The following is a 25,311-nucleotide window of genomic DNA, read 5'->3' on the forward strand; positions in this document are numbered from 1 at the left end:
TAGCCCCAAACAAACTTTCCTTAGCCTTGTCTGGTCCGCCACTTTCACATCGCTTTCTTACGTCCGTCTTTAGACTCCTCAAATTTGCAAACACGCGCAACCTCTCAACAGGTTTACTTAGTCCCTGAATGTTCCAGGTCATCAATCAGGTCGGGGGGGGGGACCCCTGCCCCCCCCCCCCTCCCCCCCGCCCCACCAAATCAGGCATACTTCTGTCTTAGCCAACTTTCCCGGATCGTCGGTTCGCACCAATGGGGTCTCCATGAGGTATCGACTACCATCGACTCTTGTGCCCCTGCGCCACAGCACGCCTCTGCATGTCAGCACTCTTGCTCCCTCCCACCCACCTCTCCCATAATCTAAGTCAAAGAAAGAAAAAAACTGAAACCACGTCCCCTTCTCTCCATCTCCATGGGGGTGTGGGATTGGGGGGGGGGGGGGGGGGGGGGTCGGCATTGGCTCAATGGGCCAAATGGCATCCATCTGTGCTGTAAGTGACAACTGCAATTCATCAGAAATCAACAGCTGTTTCAGATCAACAAGATCTGGAAAGGAAGCAAGCTTGCGAATGGAAAAGTGCATTTGGGAAATGCTTTAATTTCTGATTCCAATCATCCGTGCAGTTTATTTATTCTGTCTGTCATATTGTTCATGCAAGCCTCACTTCTTGGAAACTCCAGGCAATGTGATATCACAGCATTGATTCACGGGATTTGCTGAATAAAAGCAGCAGCTGTGTGAAAGGGAGCTGATAGACACAACACCACCACAGCAGCAGCAGAGCAGCAAGAAGATAAAGAACATCATACGGTGAAGAACAATGATCAGCAAAGTTACTCTCACCATCCTCATTCTCTTCGCACTGTACATGGTTCCCAAGCAAGGTAAGAAATGACCTAACTCCATGGTAGCTATACAGAATCTGAAGTCATACTCGTACATATGCATTCTTCACTTGCTATAAATTGTTTAACTAACAGCGCTTACTACTATCAATAGCTGGATTTAGATTTATTTAATTCCATAGTCATAAAAACTCATTAAAAATACTGATAGAGAAGACCATTGTCAGTAAAAAAAAAAGCATTAACAATCTGACTGAGGGGCAGTGGTTAGCACTGCTGTCTCATAGCGCCGAGGACCCGGGTTCGATCCTGGCCCCGGGTCACTGTCCGTGTGGAGTTTGCACATTTTCCCTGTGTCTTCGTGGGTCTCACCCCCACAACCCAAAGATGTGCAGGGTAGGTGGATTGGCCACTCTAAATTGCCCCTTAATTGGAAAAAAAAGAATTGGGGTCTTTAAATAAAAAAAAACAATCTGAGTGAGCTCCTATCAAACACGGAACTAAGGACTGCCAGGGATCTATTAAACAGGTGTGGCGATAAATATGTTTTTCAACCTCAAATATGCATTGTATACCAAACTGAATGAAATCCCATCCATCAATACAGGGTAATATGAGGAGTTGTATTGTAGCAGGGACTATGTATAATTCAGAAGAACCCGAAAGATAGAGTGAAATCTAAGAGAAGGTGTGACCCCAGCAAGTACAGGCTTTACTCCAGAACGGGATTCACTTCAACATCAGCCATTCCTGTTTTCAAACTGCAATAGTCCTTTCACTAACTATTGATAACAGGATCTCGGTTGTCTTTTTAAAGAGTTTGTGGGGAGAAGAATGTGATTTGATGTAAAAGTTGTTTTGAACTTGTTCAGTTATAAATATGCATAACTAGATATAGACCTGAAATAGAGAGTATCACTTTTAAAAATCTAGCGAGTAAAGTTCTGTCATTTGTTCACTTCACAGCTGGAGCAACAGGAATGAATTTGCGATGTAATTGCATCAAAATACACTCGACGCCCATTCATCCAAAGTTCATACAGGATCTTAAGATTTTTGAAAGTGGACCCCACTGTCCTAATGTGGAGATCATGTAAGTATTTATTAAGCAACGTCCTTAGACAGCTTCTGTTTCTTGCACTAACGATATTTAATCTGGACTATCGAGCAGGTCATTTCAGCTAATTGTTATTGTTTTTTTCTTTCCTCAGTGTCAGTGTCAAAGGTCATAAAGTCTGTCTGAATCCGAAGGCACCTTGGGTGAAGATGATTGTTAAAAGATAGTAAGTTCTTTGTGTTACTTAATCTGAGCAACAATAATGTTAAGGGGGGAATTTGGGCAAGATTTTAATTCACTCAAAAGCCACCGATTTTCATGGAGTTTAAATCGCCCCAGGAAATGTTTCACTTTATGTTCAGTCGAAGCTTCAAATTCAGTTGCCACGGTGTCTCTGCTTTATCAGATATATGCCACAGGACCATAAGAAATAGGAACAGGAGTAGACTATTCAACCCTTCAAACCATTTAATAAGATCATGGCTGATCTAACACCCACTGAGTCAACTTTCCTGCCTTTTCTCCATAGTCCTTAATCCCCCTACTGATTAACAACCTATGATCTCAGCCTTGAACATGTTCAAGGACTCAGTCTGCACAGCTTCCTGGGGTAAAGAACTCCAAAGATTCACCACCCTTTGAGAGGAAAAATTCTTCCTCAAGCCCATCTTAAATGAGCACCCCTTTCCTCTGTGACCATGCCCTCTGGTCCTACACTTTCCCATGAGTGGAAACACCCCCCCCCCCACCCAGCATTTACCCTGTCTATCCCCTAAGAAGAATCTTGTATGTTTCAATCATATTGCATCTCATTTTTCTGAACTCCAAGGAGTATAGACCCAACCTGTTTAATCCTTCCTCAGATGGCAGCCCCTCCATACCCAGGTTCATCCTAGTAAGCCTCCTTTGTACTGCCTCAAATGATAAATAAGGAGATCAAAACTGTCCGCAGTATTTTAAATCTGGCCTCACTAGTACCTTGTACAGTTGCAGATACACCTCTTTACTTTTATACTCCAGTTCCCTTGAAATAAAAGCCAGCATTCCATTTGTTTTCCCTATTACCTTGTGCGCCTATAATGCTAGCTTTCTGGGATTCGTGAACAAACACCCCAAGTCACTTTGTGCTACTGCTTTCTGCAGTTTCTGGAAGGAAGGAGAGGATCAAATATGAAGGTAGGCTAGCCAGTAACATTAGGAATGATAGTAAAAGTTTCTTTAAATACATTAAAAACAAACGGGAGGCAAAAGTAGACATTGGGCCGATCCAAAATGACGCTGGTAATCTAGTGATGGGAGACAAGGAAATAGCTGAGGAACTTAATAAGTACTTTGCGTCAGTCTTCACAGTAGAAGACATGAGTAATATCCCAACAATTCAGGAAAGTCAGGGGGCAGAGTTGAATATGGTTGCCATCACAAAGGAGAAGGTGCTAGAGAAACTAAAAGGTCTGAAAATTGATAAATCTCCGGGCCCAGATGGGCTACATCCTAGAGTTCTAAAGGAGATAGCTGAAGAAATAGTGGAGGCGTTAGTTATGATCTTTCAAAAGTCACTGGAATCAGGGAAAGTCCCAGAGGATTGGAAAATCGCTGTTGTAACACCCTGTTCAAGAAAGGAACAAGAAAAAAGATGAAAAATTATAGGCCAATTAGCCTAACCTCGGTTGTTGGCAAAATTCTAGAATCCATCGTTAAGGATGAGATTTCTAAATTCTTGGAAGTGCAGGGTCGGATTAGGACAAGTCAGCATGGATTTAGTAAGGGGAGGTCGTGCCTGACAAACCTGTTAGAGTTCTTTGAAGAGATAACAAATAGGTTAGACCAAGGAGAGCCAATGGATATTATCTATCTTGACTTCCAAAAGGCCTTTGACAAGGTGCCTCACGGGAGACTGCTGAGTAAAATAAGGGCCCATGGTATTCGAGGCAAGGTACTAACATGGATTGACGATTGGCTGTCAGACAGAAGACAGAGAGTTGGGATAAAAGGTTCTTTTTCGGAATGGCAACCGGTGACAAGTGGTGTCCCGCAGGGTTCAGTGTTGGGGCCACAGCTGTTCTCTTTATATATTAACGATCTAGATGACGGGACTGGGGGCATTCTGGCCAAGTTTGCCGATGATACAAAGATAGGTGGAGGAGCAGGTAGTATTGAGGAGGTGGGGAGGCTGCAGAAAGATTTAGACAGTTTAGGAGAATGGTCCAAAAAGTGGCTGATGAAATTCAACGTGGGCAAGTGCGAGGTCTTGCACTTTGGAAAAAAGAATAGAGGCATGGACTATTTTCTAAACGGTGACAAAATTCATAATGCTAAAGTGCAAAGGGACTTGGGAGTCCTAGTCCAGGATTCTCTAAAGGTAAACTTGCAGGTTGAGTCCGTAATTAAGAAAGCAAATGTAATGTTGTCATTTATCTCAAGAGGCTTGGAATATAAAAGCAGGGATGTACTTCTGAGGCTTTATAAAGCACTAGTTAGGCCCCATTTAGAATACTGTGAGCAATTTTGGGCCCCACACCTCAGGAAGGACATACTGGCACTGGAGCGGGTCCAGCGGAGATTCACACGGATGATCCCAGGAATGGTAGGCCTAACATACGATGAACGTCTGAGGATCGTGGGATTATATTCATTGGAGTTTAGGAGGTTGAGGGGAGATCTAATAGAAACTTACAAGATAATGAATGGCTTGGATAGGATGGACGTAGGGAAGTTGTTTCCATTAGCAGGGGAGACTAGGACGCGGGGGCACAGCCTTAGAATAAAAGGGAGTCACTTTAGAACAGAGATGAGGAGAAATTTCTTTAGCCAGAGAGTGGTAGGTCTGTGGAATTCATTGCCACAGAGGGCAGTGGAGGCCGGGACGTTGAGTGTCTTTAAGACAGAAATTGATAAATTCTTGATTTCTCGAGGAATTAAGGGCTATGGGGAGAGAGCGGGTAAATGGAGTTGAAATCAACCATGATTGAATGGTGGAGTGGACTCGATGGGCCGAATGGCCTTACTTCCGCTCCTATGTCTTATGGTCTTATGGTTTCTCTCTTCATTTAAATAATAATCCACCTTCTCATTCTTTCTTCCAAAACAAACAATCTCACATTTTCCCACATTGAATTCCATTTGCCAAATTTCTGCCCACTCATTTAACCTGTTCACATCTCTCTCTAAACTGTGCATATCCTCCTGACAGCCTGCCATCACTCCCGCCTTTGTATCATTTGCAAATTTGGCCACAGTGCACCCTCCAAATCAGAAATATATTTTGTAAAGAGCTGCGATTCCAGCACTGATCCCTGCAGCACTCCATTGGTTACGGCCTTCCAAGCTGAGAACGACCCTCTTATCACTACTCGTTGCTTCCTGTTAGTTAGCCAAACCTCTATCCAAGCCAAAATATTACCTCCAACACCATGAGTTCCTATCTTATATAATAACCTTTTGTCTGGCACCTTATTAAATGCCTGTTAAAAATCCAAGTATACAACATTGACTGCTTCTCCTCTATCTATCCTGGTTGATACCTCTTCAAGGAACCCTAGTAAATTTGTCAAACATGATTTGCACTTCTTGAAACCATGCTGACTCTGCCTAATCAGGTTACCACTGTTATTCTCTCCTTAATAATTGATTCTAATATTTTTTTATTACCTGAAGTTAGACTAACTGGCCTGTAGTTTGCTACCTTCCCCTTCGAACATGGGTACCATGTTGGCAGTTTTCCAATCCTTTGGCACAGTTTCAGAATCCAAGGATATTTGGAAAATTATTACTAATGCATCCACAATCTCTGTAGTTACCTCCTTTAAGATCCTGGTATGCAAACCATCAGGTCCAGGGGATTTTTCAGCCTTTAACCTCATTAGTTTTCCCAAAACCAATTCTCTGGTATTGGTGACTATTTAATTCCTTCCCCATATTTGTTCCTATTTCTGGGATGCTAGTGGCATCCTCTACAGTAAAGATCAATGCAAAATAGCTATTTAATTCCTTACCATTTCCTTGTTCTCCATAATTACTTCTCTAGTTTCATTTTCTAAGTGGCCAATGCTTTCTTTTACTTCTCTTTCCTTTTTAATGTACCTCAAAAAGCTATGATTGCCTGTTTTTACGAACTATTTCCCACACTGTGGCTACTTTTCAGGGGCCTATACAATACTCCTACCACTCTCTTTCTTCCTTTGGCATCTGTCATTTCCATCCAAATCAACTCCACATCCTGAGCCTAGATTGTCCCTCAGAACTGTATTTATTCCCTCTGTTATTGACAGAGCTACCCCACTGCCTTTTCCTTCCGCCCGGCTTTCTGAAAAGCCAAGTAACTCTGAATATTGATTTCCCATCAGTAATGGCTATCAGACCGTACCCATTTAACTCTACTTGTGCTATCAGTGCATTTGTCTTACTTTTTATTCTACGTGCACGAAAACATAGAACTCTTAATTTTGTTTTCCTACCACGTTTCCTTACACTGAGCCCATCGCAAGAGCCACTGTTTGCTTTTTGCCTTTTATTCCCATGTCTTCCTCCCTTGCTTTTGCTTCTCCTGTCGTTTGTTTCTAACCCAGTTTCCACCTTCTCTAACTCCCTGCTCAGGTACCCATCCCCTTGCCATACTAGTTTAAAGCCTCCCCAACAGCTAAGTTTTAAAAAACGTTCACGGAAATGGTTTCTTTCCTTCTGTCTCAGTTGCCCTGGCCCAGTTATTGCACAGGGAAAGTGATAATATTCTGTCATACTGTGATTGTAATTTATCCTCTGAGAAAATGTAATGTAAATGTGCCAACAGTTTTCAAAATCTGAGTATTATTGATGTAAACATTAGCCCACAGTAACCTTAGAAATTCACAGTATAATTTTTATCCTTTCTTGAATTCTGTGCAGTTTCAAGAAACAGGCAAATTTCAGTGAGGAGGAGGTCAATGTCTGAATATCAAGAATCTGAAGCGTTGTTGAGTCAAAGGCCTATTCAGGTTTTTTGTACCTTCCTATGGATGTATGATCAATTTACATGATAGCATAAAGTTTAGATCTATCAGTTAATTTTAAAATATTTTCAAGTGAAATCATTGTTTTAAACTCTGGAGTTTATTTATATTTTATTTGATGTATTCTTGGTAACGTAATTGGTGGTGGCTGAGTGATAGAATGAAGGCTGGCACTGAATTCCTGATTGTTTAATGAAATATTTTAGATTATTCCAATCAGAATATCACCTTTGGATGGTTACTGCCATGTTACGTTCACCTTCATTTCCCAGTATAATCCTGGTCCTGAAAACTCTGTTTTTTTAAAAAAAAACAGTTTCCTGTTGTAATTCTAATGGGAGAATGTCCTGGTTGTACCAAATCCTCACTAGTGTTTCAACAGAGAAAGGCCCAGATTTTCCGGGCCTAAAACGTGCAAAGTTTTCTACGTTGTATGTTCCATTCTATGTCACTGTACATATTTAATATTTATGCTGTTATTTTTATTTTTGAATGTGATTTTGCTGTAAAGCATTGTTTTATATCGAGAGAGCAGCAAACAATGAGTGAAAAGCAATTTTTAACGGGTTTATAATTAATTTATACTGTAGAGCGCAATACTTTGGGGCTTTTCACAGTAATTTCATTGCACTGTTAATGTCAGCCTACTTGTGACAATAAAGATCATTATTATTGATTCATGAACTGTTTCTGTCATTAAATAACTATTTTAAATATCAAACGTTGTAGACGAATTGAATCTTTCACCAAAAAATGCAAGTTTTTAGTCCAGGATGCCTGTGCTTCCTTTTATGAAAGGGCTATCCCAATTAATGCCCTGCTCTATCTATTTACCATAAACTTGTTGGGATTTCCATGCCACCCACCGTGTCTTTCGCAGAGGTGGCCCACCGATGGCGGGATTCTCTGGCTCCGCCATTGTTAACGGGGTTCCCCATCAATTGCACCCCTCACGACGTTGGGGGAACCCGCAGTGGGGGTACGCCATGGACTGGGCCAGAAGATCCTGCTGACGTAAACGGGCAGAAAATCTGGTCCATAAATCGCTTGAGATGATCTGTTTACGGTGCTAATTCCTTTTCAGAAGGAATAGTAAACTGAAGTTGAATAACCATTTCCAAAGGGTATCAATTGCTTACACTTTTTGTGTGAAACATATGACACCAGAGGTTCCTGCTAAGCATTCAACAGCCAAGAAAGTAATTGGATTTAGACAGCACCTTTCAGAATCGGAAGACATCGCAAAGTATTTCACAGCCACTTATAGGGGGCGACACTCCGAGCCCAGCGCCGGGCCGGAGAATCGCCGCAACTGCACCACGATGCCCCTACGCCGGTGCGCGATTCTCCGAGGTGCAGAGAATTTGCGCCATTTGCGCCGGCGCGTTTGAGGCGGCGCCGGCCGCGAGCCTCTGGAATCGGCGGTGCTGCCGATTCTCCGGTCCAGATGGGCCGAGCGGTCACGCGGATACGACAGAGTCCCGCCAGCGCCGTTCACCAATGGCAGTGCTCCCATTCATACCACCACATTCACCCCTTGTGGAGAAAGAAGGCGGGGGGGGGGGTGTTGTAAGGGGAAGAGAGAGAGAGAGAGAGGGGGGGGGACCTAGGACTGGTGGTATGAGTAGAGACAATTGAGAAGATGGGGGCTGGCCACTGGCTCATGGCAAAATGAACAAAACTAAATACAGTAGGATGCAAAAAAAATTACAATAGAGTCCAATAAAGTCCCATGGTTGCATCAGATGGACACGATCAGCCTGTCGGGTGCCTGTGGTGTTCTGGTGGACCGTCGTAGTGGAGCCGGTGACGTCGGGCCGATGGTCGTCCTTGCCTCCGGGAGCGTCGGTCGTAGATGTGTCTCTGTACCCCGGGCCAGTGGTGGAGACGCTGTAATCGGGGAAGAGGGGGTCTGTGTGCTGGGTCGTGGGGGCGCAGGGCGCGCTGGGGGTAATTGGGGTTGGGGGGGGGGTGTTGATGTAGGGGGGGGTGAGGCCGCACGCCGGTGGGTGCCAGGTCCCGAAGCGAGACCGTATCCTGCCGACCGTCAGTATACTCCACGTACGCATACTGCGGGTTGGCATGGAATAACTGGACTCGCTCAACCAACGGGTCGGACTTGTGCACCCGCACATGTTTCCGGAGCAAGATGGGCCCGGGGGTGGCCAGCCAGGTCGGGAGAGGGGATCCCGAGGACGACTTCCTGGGGAAAACAAGAAGACGTTCATGAGGTGTTTGATTAGTGGTAGTACAGAGGGGAGACCGGATTGAATGGAGGGCGTCGGGATGACCTCTTGCCAACGGGGGATAGGGAGATCTCTGGACTGTAGGGCCAGCAGGATGGTCTTCCAAATGGTGCCATTCTCCCGCTCGACCTGACCGTTACCCCGGGGGTTATAACTGGTCGTCCTGTTAGAGGCTATGCCCCTGCCGAGCAGGAATTGACGCAGTTCGTCACTCATAAAGGAGGACCCCCGGTCGCTGTGGATGTACGCGGGGTAACCGAACAGGGAGTAGATGGATAAGAGGGCCTTTATGACGGTTGTTGTGGTCATGTCGGGACAGGGAATGGCGAAAGGGAAGCGGGAGTATTCGTCAATAACACTCAAGAAATATGTGTTGCGGTTGTTGGAGGGGAGGGGACCCTTGAAGTCTATACTGAGACGTTCAAAGGGGTGGGACGCCTTGATCAGATGCGCTAGTTCGGGTCGGTAGAAGTGTGGTTTGCACTCGGCGCATACGTGGCAGTCCCTGGTGACAGTCCTGACTTCCTCGACGGAGTAGGGCAGGTTGCGGGTCTTAATAAAATGGTAAAAACGGGTGACCCCTGGATGGCAGAGGTCCATGTGGAGGGAGCGGAGGTGGTCAATCTGGGCGCTGGTGCAGGTACCGCGGGATAGGGTATTGGGAGGCTCGTTGAGCTTCCCAGGACGATACAAGATATCGTAGTTGTATGTGGACAACTCGATCCGCCACCGCAAGATCTTGTCGTTCTTAATCTTGCCCCTCTGTGCATTATCGAACATGAAAGCTACTGACCGTTGGTCTGTGAGGAGGGTAAACCTCCTGCAGGCCAGATAGTGCCTCCAATATCGCACAGCTTTGACTATGGCCTGTGCCTCCTTTTCCACCGAGGAGTGGCGGATTTCGGAAGCGTGGAGGGTTCGTGAGAAGAAGGCCACGGGTCTGCCCGCTTGGTTCAGGGTGGCCACCAGAGCTACGTCAGATGCGTCGCTCTCGACCTGGAATGGGAGGGACTCGTCAATAGCATGCATCGTGGCCTTTGCGATATCTGCTTTGATGCGGCTAAAGGCCTGGCGGGCCTCCATCGACAGGGGAAAGGAGGTGGACTGGGTGAGGGGGCGGGCTTTGTCGGCGTAGTTGGGGACCCACTGGGCGTAATAGGAGAGGAAGCGTTTGAGGGATTTGAGGGAGTTGGGAGAGGGAATTCCATCAGGGGGCACATGCGTTCGGGATCGGGGCCTATCACTCCGTTACACACTACGTAGCCAAGGATGGCTAGGCGGTCGGTGCTAAACACGCACTTATCCTTATTGTAAGTTAAATGAAGGAGTTTCGCAGTTCGGAGGAGTTTTTGAAGGTTGATGTCATGGTCCTGCTGGTCGTGGCCGCAGATGGTGACGTTATCGAGATACGGGAAGGTGGCCCGTAAACCGTGCTTGTCCATTCGGTCCATCTCCTGTTGGAAGACCGAGACCCCATTTGTGACTGAATGGAACCCTGAGGAAGTGGTAGAGGCGGCCATCTGCCTCAAACGCGGTGTACTTGCGGTCACTTGCGCGGATGGGGGGCTGGTGGTAGGCAGACATAAGATACACCGTGGAAAAGACTTTGTACTTCGCGATCCTGTTAACCAGGTCGGAAATACGGGGGAGAGGATACGCGTCCAGCTGCGTAAACCTGTTGATGGTCCGACTGTAATCAATGACCATCCGGTTTTTCTCCCCAGTCCGAACTACCAGCACTTGGGCTCGCCAGGGACTGTTGCTGGCCTCAATAACTGCTTCCTTAAGGAGCCTCTGGACCTCGGACCCGAGGAAGTTCCGGTCCTGGGCACAGTATCGTCTGCTCCGAGTGGCAACAGGTTTACAATCTGGGGTGAGATTAGCAAACAAGGACGGGGGGTCCACTTTGAGGGACGCGAGGCTGCAGACAGTAAGGGGGGGAATAGAGCCGCCGATTTGGAAGGTCAAGCTCTGCAGGTTGCACCGGAAATCCAGGCCCAAGAGTGCCGGAGCGCATAGACGGGGGAGAATGAGGAGTTTGTAGTTTTTGAAAACCCTCCCCTGGACTGTGAGGTCCGCTATGCAGCACTTGGTGATCTGGACGGAGTGCGAACCCGAGGCCAATTCGATCCTATGTTTGACTGGGTGGATGGGGAGCGCGCAGCGTCTTACCGTGTCGGGGTGGACGAAACTTTCCGTGCTCCCGGAGTCCAGTAGGCATTTTGTCTCATGCCTGTTGAGCTGGATCGTTGTCGTAGTCTTGGTGAGCGTGCGTGGTCGCGACTGGTCGAGTGTGATGGAAGCAAGTTGTGGCAAGAGTTCCAGATCATCCTCGGTGACAGAGTAATCGCTGGCAGGGCCTTCCGTGTTGGCCCAAGATGGCGGCGCCCAGGACCCGCACGTGGAATCGGGGCCCCAAGATGGCGGCACCCAGGACTCGCACGTGGAGCTGGGGCCCCAAGATGGTGGCGCCCATGACCCGCAGGTGGCGTCCGGGACCCAAGATGGCGGCGCCCGTGGGAACATCGTGGCGGCTGGGCGCAGTGTCAGCGGCGTCTGCGGGCCGGTCAGGGCAGCCGGGAGCGGGGGTAGGGAGGACCGTGGGCCTGTTGCGGGGGCCGGGAGGCGGGCCGGAGAGGTCGGTGTGCAGCGCTGGGCCCTGGGAGGGCCCGGGGGGCGATCCGTGGTCGCTGCGCGGAACAGCAGTGACCGACTTGGTCTGGCAGACCACAGCGTAATGGCCCTTCTTCCCGCAGCCCTTACACAGAGCGGAGTGGGCCGGGCAGCGCGGGCGGGGGTGTTTGGAGAGGCCGCAAAAATAGCAGCGGGGCCCCGTTAGCTTGTCGGAGCGTCCCACAGCGCAGGCCTGAGGGGGGGGGAGGGGGTTGGGGTCAGCGGAGGGCGGAGCGCCATGAAGTCCAAGGGGTTGCCATGCAGCCGGGGGCGTATGCGCGGGCGTTCAGGTCGGCGATCTCCAGGGAGGTTGCGAGGGTCCGTGCCTCAGCTAGGCTGAGGGCGTTCTTCTCCAGCAATCGTTGGCGGATAGAAGAGGATTGCATGCTGGCAACGTAAGCGTCTCTGATTAAATGTTCCATGTGCTCTGTCACAGAAACTTGGGGACAGGCGCATATTCTCCCTAGAGCCGTGAGGGCCTGGTAAAACACGTCGAGTGACTCGCCAGGGAATTGTTGTCTAGTAGTCAGGAGGGCTGTTTAGCTCACTGGGCTAATCGCTGGCTTTGAAGGCAGACCAAGGCAAGCTAGCAGCACGGTTCGATTCCCGTAACAGCCTCCCTGAACAGGCGCTGGAATGTGGCGACTAGGGACTTTTCACAGTAACTTCATTTGAAGCCTACTCGTGACAATAAGCGATTTTCATTTCATTTTCAGATGCCGTGCATATACTTGGTTGACCGGCCAGAGAAAGTGTCCTCTCAGGATATCCATGGCTGCTTCATAATCATTTTCGTCATCAATCATTGAGTATACCGCCGTGCCCACGCACGAGTGGAGGATGTAGAGTTTCTGCTCCTTGGTGGGCTTGCTGTTTGCAGTTATCAGGTGACTATTGAAACACACCTGGCAATGTTTAAAGATTGCAGACGCATTTGAAGCACGCGGGCTGATGCGGAGGCAGTCAGGCTTGATGCGTAGCTCCATTTCAAAATTCTAGCTGATTAAGTTGATGTACCATCAATGGACGCGAGGCACGGTGAATGTCCAAACTTAGGCTTTAATCAGCTAGTTATTAGCCCGGTGGTCGATTACAGAGAAAGGCCGACCGCTGGGAACTCTGGGTACTTATACCCCACCTCGGAGGCGGGGTCTACTTGCCTCTCGACCAATTGGTGAGCAGTCACATGATTAGTCCCAGCCAATCAGACGAGAGGCACATGACCAGCCAGAGCCAATGGGAAACCAATGCTCTGCACCAATGACAGTGCTCCCATTCATACCACCACACCCGAGCCCAGTTCGCGCCATCATGAAACGCGAAGGTGTTCACGACGGCACGAACACTGCATCTCCATTTTGGAGAATTGCCCCCATATACTTCTGTAATATAGGTTGAGTTTTTCAGCCGCCGCACCGATGTGGCCCATTCCAAGGCAGCTAGTGTGACACGCGGCGCGTGCTGGGAAAGGCACAGCCCTGACAGGGAGGGCAGGAAGAGGGCAGGCGCTGACAACAGGGCGTGTGCTCCTTCAGAGGGACAGCCGGTATGGAGCTGTCTCAGGGAACAGCAGCTGTGTGAAAAATAAATAGAAATGGAAAAGCTATGCAAAGGGTGCCTAGGTAGCACATTCAATCACACATCTGTCGCCAGGCAACCTTTTAAATTTTATTTCAGCCCTGACACATCATCCCATTCTAGATCGAGGTTCAAAATAAAACCTGGACAATTCCACCCCCGTCTTTTTGTGTGATTTTATACGCTGCTGGGTCGGGCATAGAACATAGAACATAGAACATAGAACATTACGGCGCAGTACAGGCCCTTCGGCCCTCAATGTTGCCTCGACCTGTGAAACCCCTCTAAAGTCCCACTACACTATTCCCTGATCGTCCATATGCCTATCAAATGACCATTTGATGGTGTTTAGTGTTGGCGAGTCCATTACTGTTGCAGGTAGGGCATTCCACGCCCTTACTACTCTCTGAGTAAAGAACCTACCTCTGACATCTGTCCTATGTCTATCTCCCCTCAATTTAAAGCTATGCCCCCCTCGTGCATCCGAGGAAAAAGGCTCTCAATGTCCACCCTATCTAATTGTCTGATCATCTTGTATGCCTCAATTAAGTCACCTCTTAACCTTCTTCTCTCTAACGAAAACAGCCTCAAGTCCTTCAGCCTTTCCTCATATGATCTTCCCTCCATACCAGGTAACATCCTTGTAAATCTCCTCTGTACCCTTTCCAATGCATCCACATCCTTCCTATAATGTGGCGACCAGAACTGCACGCAATACTCCAAATGCGGCCGCACCAGAGTTTTGTACAACTGCAACATGACCTCATGGCTCCGAAATTCCTTTACCAATAAAAGCTAACACACCGTACGCCTTCTTAACAACCCTCTCAACCTGGGTGGCAACTTTCAAGGATCTATGGACATGGACACCGAGATCTCTCTGCTCGTCCACACTACCAAGAATCTTACCATTAGCCCAGTACTCTGTCTTCCTGTTATTCCTTCCAAAATGAATCACCTCACACTTTTCTGCATTAAACTCCATTTGCCACCTGTCAGCCCAGCTCTGCAGCTTATCTATGTCCCTCTGTAACTTGTAACATCCTTCTGCACTGTCCACAACTCCACCAACTTTAGTGTCATCTGCAAATTTACTCACCCATCCTTCTACGCCCTCCTCCAGGTCATTTATAAAAATGACAAACAGCAGCAGCCCCAAAACAGATCCTTGTGGTACACCACTAGTAACTGGACACCAGTCAGGACATTTCCCATCAACCACCACCCTTTGTCTTCTATCAACTAGCCAATTTCTGATCCAAACTGCTAAATCAACCTGAATCCCATGCCTCTGTATTTTCTGCAAGAGCCTACCGTGGAGAACCTTATCAAACGCTTTACTGAAATCCATATACACCACATCAACTGCTTTACCCTCATCCACCTGTTTGGTCACCTTCTCGAAGAACTCAATGAGGTTTGTGAGGCATGACCTACCCTTCACAAAACCATGTTGACTATCTCTAATCAAATTATTCCTTTCCAGATGATTATACATCCTGTCTCTTATAAACCTTTCCAAGACTTTTCCCACAACAGAAGTAAGGCTCACTGGTCTATAGTTCTCTTGAACAATCGGACAACATTTGCTATCCTCCAGTCTTCTGGCACTATTCCTGTAGACAAAGATGACTTAAAGATCAAAGCCAAAGGCTCAACAATCTCCTCCCTAGCTTCCCAGAGAATCCTAGGATAAATCCCATCCGGCCCAGGGGACTTATCTATTTTCACACTTTCCAGAATCACTAACACTTCCTCCTTATGAACCTCAAGCCCTTCTAGTCTAGTAGCCTGTATCTCAGTATTCTCCTTGACACCTTTGTCTTTTTCCTGTGTGAATACAGACGGAAAATACTCATTTAGCACCTCTCCTATCTCCTCGGACTCCACGCACAACTTCCCACTACTGTCCTTGACTGTCCCTACTCTTACCTTAGTCATTCTTTTATTCCTGACATACCTATAGAAAGCTTTAGGGTTATCCTTGATCCTACCTGCCAAAGACTTCTCAGGTCCTCGTTTGGCTCTTCTTAGCTCTCTCTTTAGAGCCTTCCTAGCTAACTTGTAACTCTCAAGCGACCGAACTGAACCATCACGTCTCATCTTCATATAAGCCTCCTTCTTCCTCTTGACAAGTGTTTCAACTGCTTTAGTAACCCATGGTTCCCTCGCTCGACGACTTCCTCCCTGCCTGATAGGTACATACTTATCAAGGACACGCAGTAGCTGTTCCTTGAACATGCTCCACATTTCAATTGTGCCCATCCCCTGTAGTTTTCCTCTCCAGCCAATGCATCGTAAGTCTTGCCTCATCGCATCATAATTGCCTTTCCCCCAGCTATAACTCTTGCATATCCACGCCCGAGTAACCCAAAATCTGGGCATGGTTTTTTCGGAATATAGGGAACTTGTGCACCAGCAACATTGCACAAAGAGCAATGAGGTACAGTAATGACCAGATAATCAGGGTAAAGTTCCACTTTGGGGGGGCACAGAACTGGTGATATAGGGTGGGATTTTGAGCCTGTGTTTACCGTCAGCGAGAACGGCACAAAATCCCATAAGAGTGGGAGAACGAGATTCTCGTCAGCGAGATCATGGGCTGAATTCTCCGATTCTGCGCCTCTATCCGCAGGATCCGTCTGGTCTTACGACCAGAAAGTCGGTGCCGCCCCCCCACCGTTGCTCCGCCTTTCGGCTTTACTTGCCGATATAGACGCAGGATTGGTGGGTCCGTGGCCACGTATGTGCACGGCGGCAGCCGCGCCATACAACATGGCACCAGCCGCACCCGGACCCGGCCTGCTAAAAGCTGCTCCCCTGTAAACCCCTTTCCCACCCCCAGACCATCCCGCACCAGTCTCCAGCCCCCACCGATGCCCCCCCCCCCCCCCCCCCCGCCAGCGGAATGGCTCCCCCTACCCCCGACTGCAGCGGCTCTGGATGCAGTCCGCAACAGCCACGCGTGGTCCCCGAAAAGTGAGAGGACACGCGACGACGCAGTGGAGAACACGCTGACAGAGGCGAAGAAAAACTCCCAGCCAAACCTGCCTGGAGTGTCTATTCTGTTGGACCACGCCCTAAATGTAGGCTATGTCACCGCTCTGTGGAACGTCTTTGATCTGTCTGCAAGCATAACCCCCACCTCCCGCTCACTTACCATTCCAACTCAGCACCGTGCGTCTCCACCTAGGCCTGTTGCAGTGCTCCAATAATGCCTAACTCTAACTGGAAGAACAACCCTCATCGTCTGATTAGTCACATTGCAACCTTCTGGACTCTAAATTGAGTTCAACAACTTGAGAGAGTAAATTCTATTGCTACCACAGTGTGTCTTAACCCGTATATGGTGGACAAATGACTGTAAGTCTACTTTGTTTCAATCAAACAGTATTTATTCACACTCATACAATGTTATTGTTAAACAATCACATCAGCAACACAAGTTATTCGACAGAGTACTACAAGTTCATACAAGACCTTAACTTAACTTCAGAGTGACTAGCAAGTACGGGGCATGTACTCACCGGCCATGTCTGTAGGTGTTAGGGGCACGTAGGTACTTCCACATAAGGAATGCAGGTGCCGTTGTGTCTGGTAGAGAAGTACGACTGACATGATAGTTCTATTGTCCCTGGGATGGCCTGGAGATGGCCCTTTTCCTGTGTATTGGAAAGTCTGAGCTGCAGCCCTCTTGTCCTTAAACCTGACCAATTCTCCCAGCATTCTATGCAGGACACCATTTTAGGTGACCGTTCAGCCACAATTCCCCCTCCATTTTAAACATTTTCCCTCCCACCCCACCTTTTGTAGTTTCTTGTCCATTGTTTTTCAGTTCCTTGAACTTTCCAACACAACCCCACCCCCCCCCCCCCCCCCCCCCCCCCCCCCCTTGCCCACCTGTCCCTGGATGTTCCGGTGCTCCCATTAACACATTCTGCTATCTCACCTTTTGCCACCATTAGTATTCTAGTGGAGGCGTAGATTCGCAGAGGCCCCGGAGAGTACCGGGTCAGGCCCGCTAATGATATGCCAACAACGTTTACTATCGGTGCGGAGTGGAATGCATTGGCGCCGCTGTCGAGGCAACGGAGAATTGTGATTTGGCGTGAAACTGGCACCCGCCACAATTTTGGTGTCAGAACTGATTCCCCGCCCAATCGCATTTCCTGACATGGGCCTGGATACAGTGGACTTGGAGAGGATGTTTCCACTAGCAGGAAAAACAAGAACCAGAGGGCCTCAGACTAAAGGGACGATCCTTTAAAACAGAGATGAGGAGGAATTTCTTCAGCCAGAGGGTGGTGAATCTGTGGAACTCTTTGCTGCTATGGAGGTCAAATTGTTGAGTGTCTTTAAGACAGAGAAAGATAGGTTCTTGATTAATAAGGGGATCAGGGATTATGGGGAAAAGGCAGGAGAATGGGGATGAGAAAAATATCAGCCATGATTGAATGGCGGAGCAGACTCGATGGGCTGAGTGGCCTAATTCTGCTCCTATGTCTTATGGTCTATTCCTGCCTGTAGTCTCCCAAACGGAGAATTCTGCCCGAGATTTCTGCCCATCCATTTAGCCTGTGCGACCAGCTGAAAATTACGCAGGCAGTGTAAAATCACTGTTTATTGCCTTGCTAAGGGCCTTAATTGGCAGGCGTGCGTCCGATACGCACGGGCCCGCAATTGCTGACCTTGAAATTGCACACACGATGCATGCCCGCCGTCATTGGATGATATTTTGTGTTTGGTCAGGTTTAGCCCTGAACGTAAAATTCTGGTCATAGTAGTTTTAAGTTCACGGTTTTAAAAGTGTAAGCTTTCATTTTCCCAACCTCCATTTGAGTTAGAATTTAAATGATTCATTCATGGCTTAGTGCTCACTTCACATGGACACAGTTCCTATCCTTCAATATTATTATTTGCAAAATTAGTGAGTTGTCGTGATATTATATGAGATTAGTCCAGCTGCAAATGATCTACATTAACAGTTTTGACGTTTTAACTGAACCAATCCTCGGCAATTAGTAAGTTGCAAATGAGTTGAAGTTCACCAAATTGGATGAATTTTGCACGAGTAAGTCATGAATGTGTAAAAATGATTCCATAATCCATACATCAACATGAAAAATAAACTTAGTACTTAGGTTTACTGACTGAGCATTTGCAGTATTACAGCGGTTACTGACATTGAATAAAAATGAAGAACTAGAAATGACTATTCAATTCTTTGAATTCAGCCTGATTACAATGACATGATGCTGAACAATTCCTGGGGTTACGTGGAGCTGACACTTTAAGGTTCTGCGTCATTTGTGTTTGTGGATTAATCACGATTCTTGTTATTAGTATTTGAGCAAAAGGAAGTTTAGCTTTGAGGAACAGAGGGATCTTGGGGTCCACAGAGGGATCTTGGGGTCCACAGAGGGATCTTGGGGTCCACAGAGGGATCTTGGGGTCCACAGAGGGAACTTGGGGTCCACAGAGGGATCTTGGGGTCCACAGGGGGATCTTGGGGTCCATAGAGGGATCTCGGGGTCCACAGAGGGATCTTGTCTATAGATTCCTGAAGGCAGCAAGTCAGGCGGCATGTGTTGGAATGGTCATGTGACACTATCGACCAATTAGGAACGAGCGTGGGGATCTCGGTACAGAGCTTTTGCAGCCAGTTATCATCCCAGCGCTGGGAATGAAGACTGTGGTAAACCACTGTTGCACTTCTATTAGAGGATGTATGGTGGAACCTGTACTACAGGTACGTTGGTAGTCCCTGAGTATAAATAATGTGTGTCCTCCATGCTGCAGCCATTTTGCCAGCTGCTGTGGGAGGCCACACATCTTAGAGCAATAAAGCCTCCGTTGTATCCAACTCAAGTCTTTTGTGCAATTAATCGTGCATCAATTTATTGCTCTAAGATTTTCAAAAGATGGACCTCCGTATCAAACCGGATCGCCTGCAGCTGGATCTGCATTCAGGCGACGCCAAAGAGGACTTTCAACACTGGCTAGCTTGTTTGGACTGGCGCTCCCAGCAGCAACCCCCCCCCCCCCCCAGGACCATCCGTCCTCCCCCTGCCCATGCCCGAGGATGAAGAGGATTCCGGTACGCTCCCGGAGTCACCGGACATCAGACCAGCATCGGCATCGCCACCACCACTACGTCGCTCCCAGCGGCACATCAAGGCCCTGGACCGGTTAAACCTCTAACGGGTCCACTGGACTTCAAAATACGCTTCTTTTTCTCTCTATCGAATATTGTAAATGTAAAAACCATTTGTTGTATATAGTTCTCCACCACCCCCGCCGGACTCAATTTTAACAGGGGTTGAAGGTGGTAAACCACTGTTGCACCTCTATTGGAGGATGTATGGTAGAACCTGTACTACAGGTACGTTGGTAGTCCCTGAGTATAAATATGTGTGTCGTCCATGCAGCAGCCATTTTGCCAGCTGCTGTGGGAGGCCACACATCTTAGAGCAATAAAGCCTCCGTTGTATCCAACTCAAGTCTTTTGTGCAATTGATAGTGCATCAAAGACATCAATCATAGAGCTCTATATATAGTTTGGAATTCTTAATAAATCCATTGTTGCTAGTTAGCTAACTGGTGGTAGCCAGTTATTGCAATTACTACAGAGGCATATGGACACCTGCCTTTATCAGTTGTGACACAGATTATAAGAACAGGGAGGTTATGTTGTTGCTGCACAAGACTTTGGTTAGGCCACAGCTGGAGTACTGAATGTAGTTCTGGTCGCCTCGACAAGAAGGATGCGATTGCACTGGAGGGGGTAGAGGGATTCACTAGGATGTTCCCTGGGATGGAGCATTTGAGCTATGAAGAGAGGCTGGATAGGCTCTGGTTGTTTTCTTTAGAGCAGAGAAGGCTGAGGGGGGAACCTGATTGAGGTGTATAAGATTATGAGGGGTATGGACAGGGTGGATAGGAAGCAGCTTTTTCCCTCAGTTGAAGGGTGACTAGCAAGGGGGCATAATTTTAACGTGAGGGACAGGAGGTTTAGAGGGAATTTGAGGAAAATTACTTTCAGCCAGACATGCTGGTTGCAACAGGTCGCCCATGGCGATGACGGGAACAAAGAAACCGACGGTGGCCATCTTGGATGGCCCCAGGACAAAGGGAAACTCCAGCGTTGTAAGTATGGCTGACCCTGCAGGAGGTGGGGAGGGGGGGGTGGGGAGAGACAGAAACCCCCTATCAGAATAGTTACCTGGAACGTCAGAGGACTGAACAGCCCGGTGAAAAGATCCAGAGTCTTTGCACATCTGAAAAGCCTTAAGGCCAATGTAATCTTCCTCCAAGAGACACACCTGAGAGAGAGGGACCAACCTAGGCCAAGGAAGGGATGGGTAGAACAGACTTACAAAGTGTGCTGAGGGCTAGGGGGGGTGGCTGTATTGTTCAATATGAGGGCAAATGAGATGGTGACAAACCAGGGGGCGGGGGGCGATATGTCACGGTTAGCAATGTCCTGGAAGGGGCACCGGTGGTACTTATGAATGTGTACGGCCCCAACTGGCACGATGCAGACTATATAAAAAAGACCATGGCAGAAATCCTCAACCTAGACTCCCACCAACTCATCATTGGGGGGGGGGGGGGGACTTCGGGCGGCATGTGGTGCAGTGGTTAGCACTGGGACTGTGATGCTAAGGACCCGGGTTCGAATCCGAACCTTGGGTCACTGTCCATGTGGAGTTTGCACATTCTCCCCATGTCTGCATGGGTTTCATACCCACAACCCAAAGATGTGCAGGTTAGGTGGATTGGCCACGCTAAATTGCCCTTAATTGGGAAAAAAAAAATAATTGGGTGCTCTAAAAAAAAAATTTTAAATCATTGGGGGGGACTTCAACTGCCTACAGGAACCATGGGCGGACAAATCCAGTCCCAAATCAACAAAACCCCTGCCCAAAGCTAGTGCCTCAACTGGAGCCTCTCCCCGCCCCCCCCCCCCCCCCCCCCCCACCCACCCATGAGCAAAACACTGGTGACGAGAGCACCTCGGACAGCAGCCCTCGACCTGAGACTCGAGTCCAAGGATGACACTGATTCCCGTCACAGCTGTCTCCAACACCGTCCACCATCCCAGAGACTCGCACCCCGGTTGGACACTTTAGTGAAGAGGCTCCTGGGACACTATCTGGTGTGCACCACACAGCTGATACAGGTGGAGGTAGGAACTCCCAAGGGGGCGGACGGTCGGAGGGCGGGCCGACCCCAGGGAATAGCTGCTGTCCAGATGGGTTTTGGGCTTCTGGAAAGGACAGTCCCATCTATAGTGGAGATGCAGTCGCAAAGCCAGGGACTATATGAGGGGTTGTTGGTGAGCATCCAGTAAATGCAGGTGCAGTTGGAGGAGTCCGTGTGCAGGAGCAGGAGGTGGTGCCGACAATGCGTGCCACCCAGGCCAACACCACAAGGGTGGTATCCACAATGGAAGCACTGGTGGCGATGGTTTTGGCTATGGATTAGCATGTCCAAGGCTGGCCGATGCCCAGGACAGGGTTACCGTCTCACAGACAACCATGTGCCAGAGTCACCAGGAATTCACTGATGCGTTCCTGAGTGTGGCCCAGTCCCAGCAGGCCTTGGCTGGGAACGCCAACGGCATTGCCCGGACGATGGCGATGTGGCACAAACACAAAGGGAGGTGGCCCAGTCCCAGAGGGAGTTGGCGCAGACACTGGCTGAGGTGGCGCAGTCCCAGATGTAGATGGTCTACTCCCTTTGCTCCAGGGTCATGAGCATGCAGACCCTGGTGGAGAGTGATACCAATCAATCCAGTCGAAACAGTAGTTAACAAGAACTGTGGTTTTAATCAGCTAGAATGTGCCCATCAGTAGCTCCTCCCGCACTGAGAGGCTGTCCCAGATCACAGAACATAGAACATAGAAAAATACAGCACAGAACAGGCCCCTCGGCCCACGATGTTGTGCCGATCATGGATGGATGGGTTATATACCTTCTCAGAGAGGCGGAGCCAACAACATCAACACAACAACAGTAACAGTGAGTAAATACAATAATATTTACAACAGCCATGAGCAAATACAATAAAATATACAGCAGCCGTGAGCAAATACAATAATATAAACAACAGCCGTGAGCAAATACAATAATATATACAACAGCCATACGTGGCTCACCACATTCACCCCCTGTTTAAAAAAAGTCCGGCGGGGGTGAAGTGGATTCACAGGTTCAGTCTCACAGGAAGGTCCGCTGTGAACATCGCAGTGTAGGCGCTGGCGTCGAGACCATCGACTCCGGGAGCATGTCGTCCTCACAATAGCGTCCCGGACAGAGTGACGGCGCAGGGGTGGTGCTAATGGATCCCAGATGGGTTGATGGGGTAGATGGGGAGGTAGAAGGAAGCGGTGAGGTGATGGTGTGATGCACTATCAATTACGACGAGACAAGAGTAGAGAGTAATCGAGGCTTTATTGCACTGAGATGTGTGGCCTCCTACAGCTTGTGCCGAAATGGCTGCAGTTCGGAGAGCCCACACATTTATACTCCGCCTACTGGGCGGAGCCAGCACGTAAGGATCAACCCCCATACCTGCAGTACAGGGGCCTTACTGTAATACCCTCGTATGCAGTGCAGTATATACAATATAAGACAACAGTGGTGACTACCACATGGTGGGCGCATGGGTACCAGTTGATGGGATAGAAGGAAGCGGTGAGGTGATGGTGGGTGCAGGGGTACCACGGGGGTCAGGTCCCTGAGGGAGACTGTGTCCTGCCACCAGTCACGGTGTGTCACGTATGCGTACTGAGGGTTCGCATGGAGGAGGTGACCCCTCTTGGCCAAGGGGTCGGCCTTATGGCTCCTCACATGCGTCCGGAGGAGTACCGGCCCAGGAGCCGTGAGCCAGGTAGGAAGCGAGACTCCGGAGATCGACGTCCTGGGTAAGACAAATAGACGGTCGTGAGGGGTCGCGTTAGTGGCAGTACACAACAGTGACCGGATGGAGTGGAACGCGTCGGGGAGGACCTCCTGCCAGCGGGCGACTGGGAGACTTCCAGACCGTCGCATTCTCCCTCTCCACCTGCCCGTTTCCCCTGGGGTTGTAGCTGGTAGTCCTGCTCGAGGCAATGCCCTTACTGAGCAGGTACTGACGCAGCTCGTCGCTCATGAATGAGATTCCCCGATCGCTGTGAATACGTGGGGAAACCGAACAGGGTGAAGATACTGTGCAGGGCCTTGGTGACTGTGGCCGAGGTCATGTCAGGGCATGGGATGGCGAAAGGAAAACGTGAATAATCATCAACAACGTTGAGAAAGTACATGTTATGATCAGCGGAGGGGAGGGGTCCTTTGAAATCCATACTGAGGCATTCAAAAGGGCGGGAGGTCTTCACCAGCTGGGCCTTGTCTGGCCGATAGAAGTGTGGCTTGCACTCCGCACAGACTTGGCAGTCCCTGGTCATGGCCTTGACTTCCTCTGTGGAGTAGGGCAGGTTGCGGGCCTTGACAAAGTGGAGAAGTCGGGTGACCCCCGGGTGACAGAGGTCGTTGTGGATAGTCCGTAACCGGTCAGCCTGCGCGTTGGCGCAGGTGCCACGGGACAGAGCATCTGAGTGTTCATTGAACTTCCCAGGACGATATAAGATGTCATAGATATAGGTGCAGAGCTCGGCCCTCCACCGCAAAATCTTGTCGTTTTTTAATTTTGCCCCGCTGCGTGTTGTTGAACATGAAGGCAACCGACCGTTGGTCTGTGAGGAGAGTGAATCTCCTGCCGGCCAGGTAATGCCTCCAATGTCGTACAGCTTCCACAATGGCTTGCGCCTCCTTTTCAACAGAGGAGTGTCAAATTTCGAAGGCATGGAGGGCACGGGAAAGAAAGGCAACAGCCCACCCTGCCTGGTTAACAGTGGCTGCCAGGACAAAGTCAGACGCATCGCTTTCCACCTGGAATGGGATGATTCGTCCACGGCATGCTTCGTGGCCTCGGCAATTTCGGATCTGATGCGGTTGAAGGCCAGGCGGGCCTCAGCCGTCAGGGGAAAAGGGGTGGACTTAATGAGTGGGCGGGTTTTGTCCGTGTAGTTGGGGACCCACTGGGCATAGTAGGAGAAGAACCTCTAGCACCTTTTCAGGGCTTTGGGGCAGTGGGGAAGGGAGAGTTGCAGGAAGGGGCGCATGCTTTCGGAGTCAGGCCCTAGGACTCAGTTTTCCAAGACACAGCCGAGAATGGCTAGCCGGATTGTGCGGAAAACGCATTTCTCCTTATTATATGTCAAATTAAGGAGTCGGGCGGTGTGGAGGAATTTTTGAAGGTTGGCGTTGTGGTCCTGCAGGTCATGGCCGCAGATGGTAACATTATCCAAGTACGGGAACGTGGCCCGCAGCCCGTACTGGTCGACCATTCGGTCCATAGTTCGTTAGAAGACCCCGTTGGTGATGCCGAAGGGGACACTGAGGAAATGGAAGAGACGGCCATCTGCCTCATCAACTGGTACCCCTGCGCCCATCATCATCTCACCGCTTCCTTCTACCTCCCCGTAGAGCGGGCCTCCAGGAATGGCAGCGACAAGTGGTGGGGGAGCCTCAGGGGATAGCTCCGCTCACACCCTCTCCCATAGAGTAGCTCGACGGCCATCGGGCACCCTGAGGGAGGAGAAGGAGATGGGGCCCATGCTGGTGATTCCCGCAAGGGAGGCGTCGGAACACCTCAGCACCTCGGGCTCCCTCCCTCCTGTCCCTGGCACACCTGGGTGGGCAGCAAGCAGAACAGGGTGGCAGCATGCCACCTGGGACATCTAAGCAGCAACCGGACTCATCCAGGCCCGGTTGCCCCTGAAGACGGTAGCCAACGTGGACCCAGGCCGCAGGGCGGGAATCGCAGCAGGCACTCCTGCTGTACCATCGGGGATCCATAAGGCCAGAAAGTTCCACACCAG

At 49.2% G+C, this 25,311-nt stretch overlaps 1 protein-coding gene across 1 annotated transcript; it reads left to right on the forward strand.

Annotated features, from left to right (window-relative positions):
• The first annotated feature begins 739 nt into the window (after window positions 1-739).
• On the forward strand, window positions 740-7,567 carry LOC119963757 (interleukin-8-like). The gene is made up of 4 exons (XM_038793057.1): window positions 740-884; window positions 1,812-1,938; window positions 2,057-2,128; window positions 6,784-7,567. The coding sequence occupies exons 1-4, from the start codon at window positions 821-823 to the stop codon at window positions 6,827-6,829; spliced, it is 309 nt and encodes a 102-aa protein (XP_038648985.1). The 5' UTR covers window positions 740-820; the 3' UTR covers window positions 6,830-7,567.
• Window positions 7,568-25,311: the final 17,744 nt, after the last annotated feature.

This window comes from Scyliorhinus canicula, chromosome 3 (genome assembly GCF_902713615.1).
Source record: "Scyliorhinus canicula chromosome 3, sScyCan1.1, whole genome shotgun sequence".
In the NCBI taxonomy this organism is placed as follows: domain Eukaryota; kingdom Metazoa; phylum Chordata; class Chondrichthyes; order Carcharhiniformes; family Scyliorhinidae; genus Scyliorhinus; species Scyliorhinus canicula.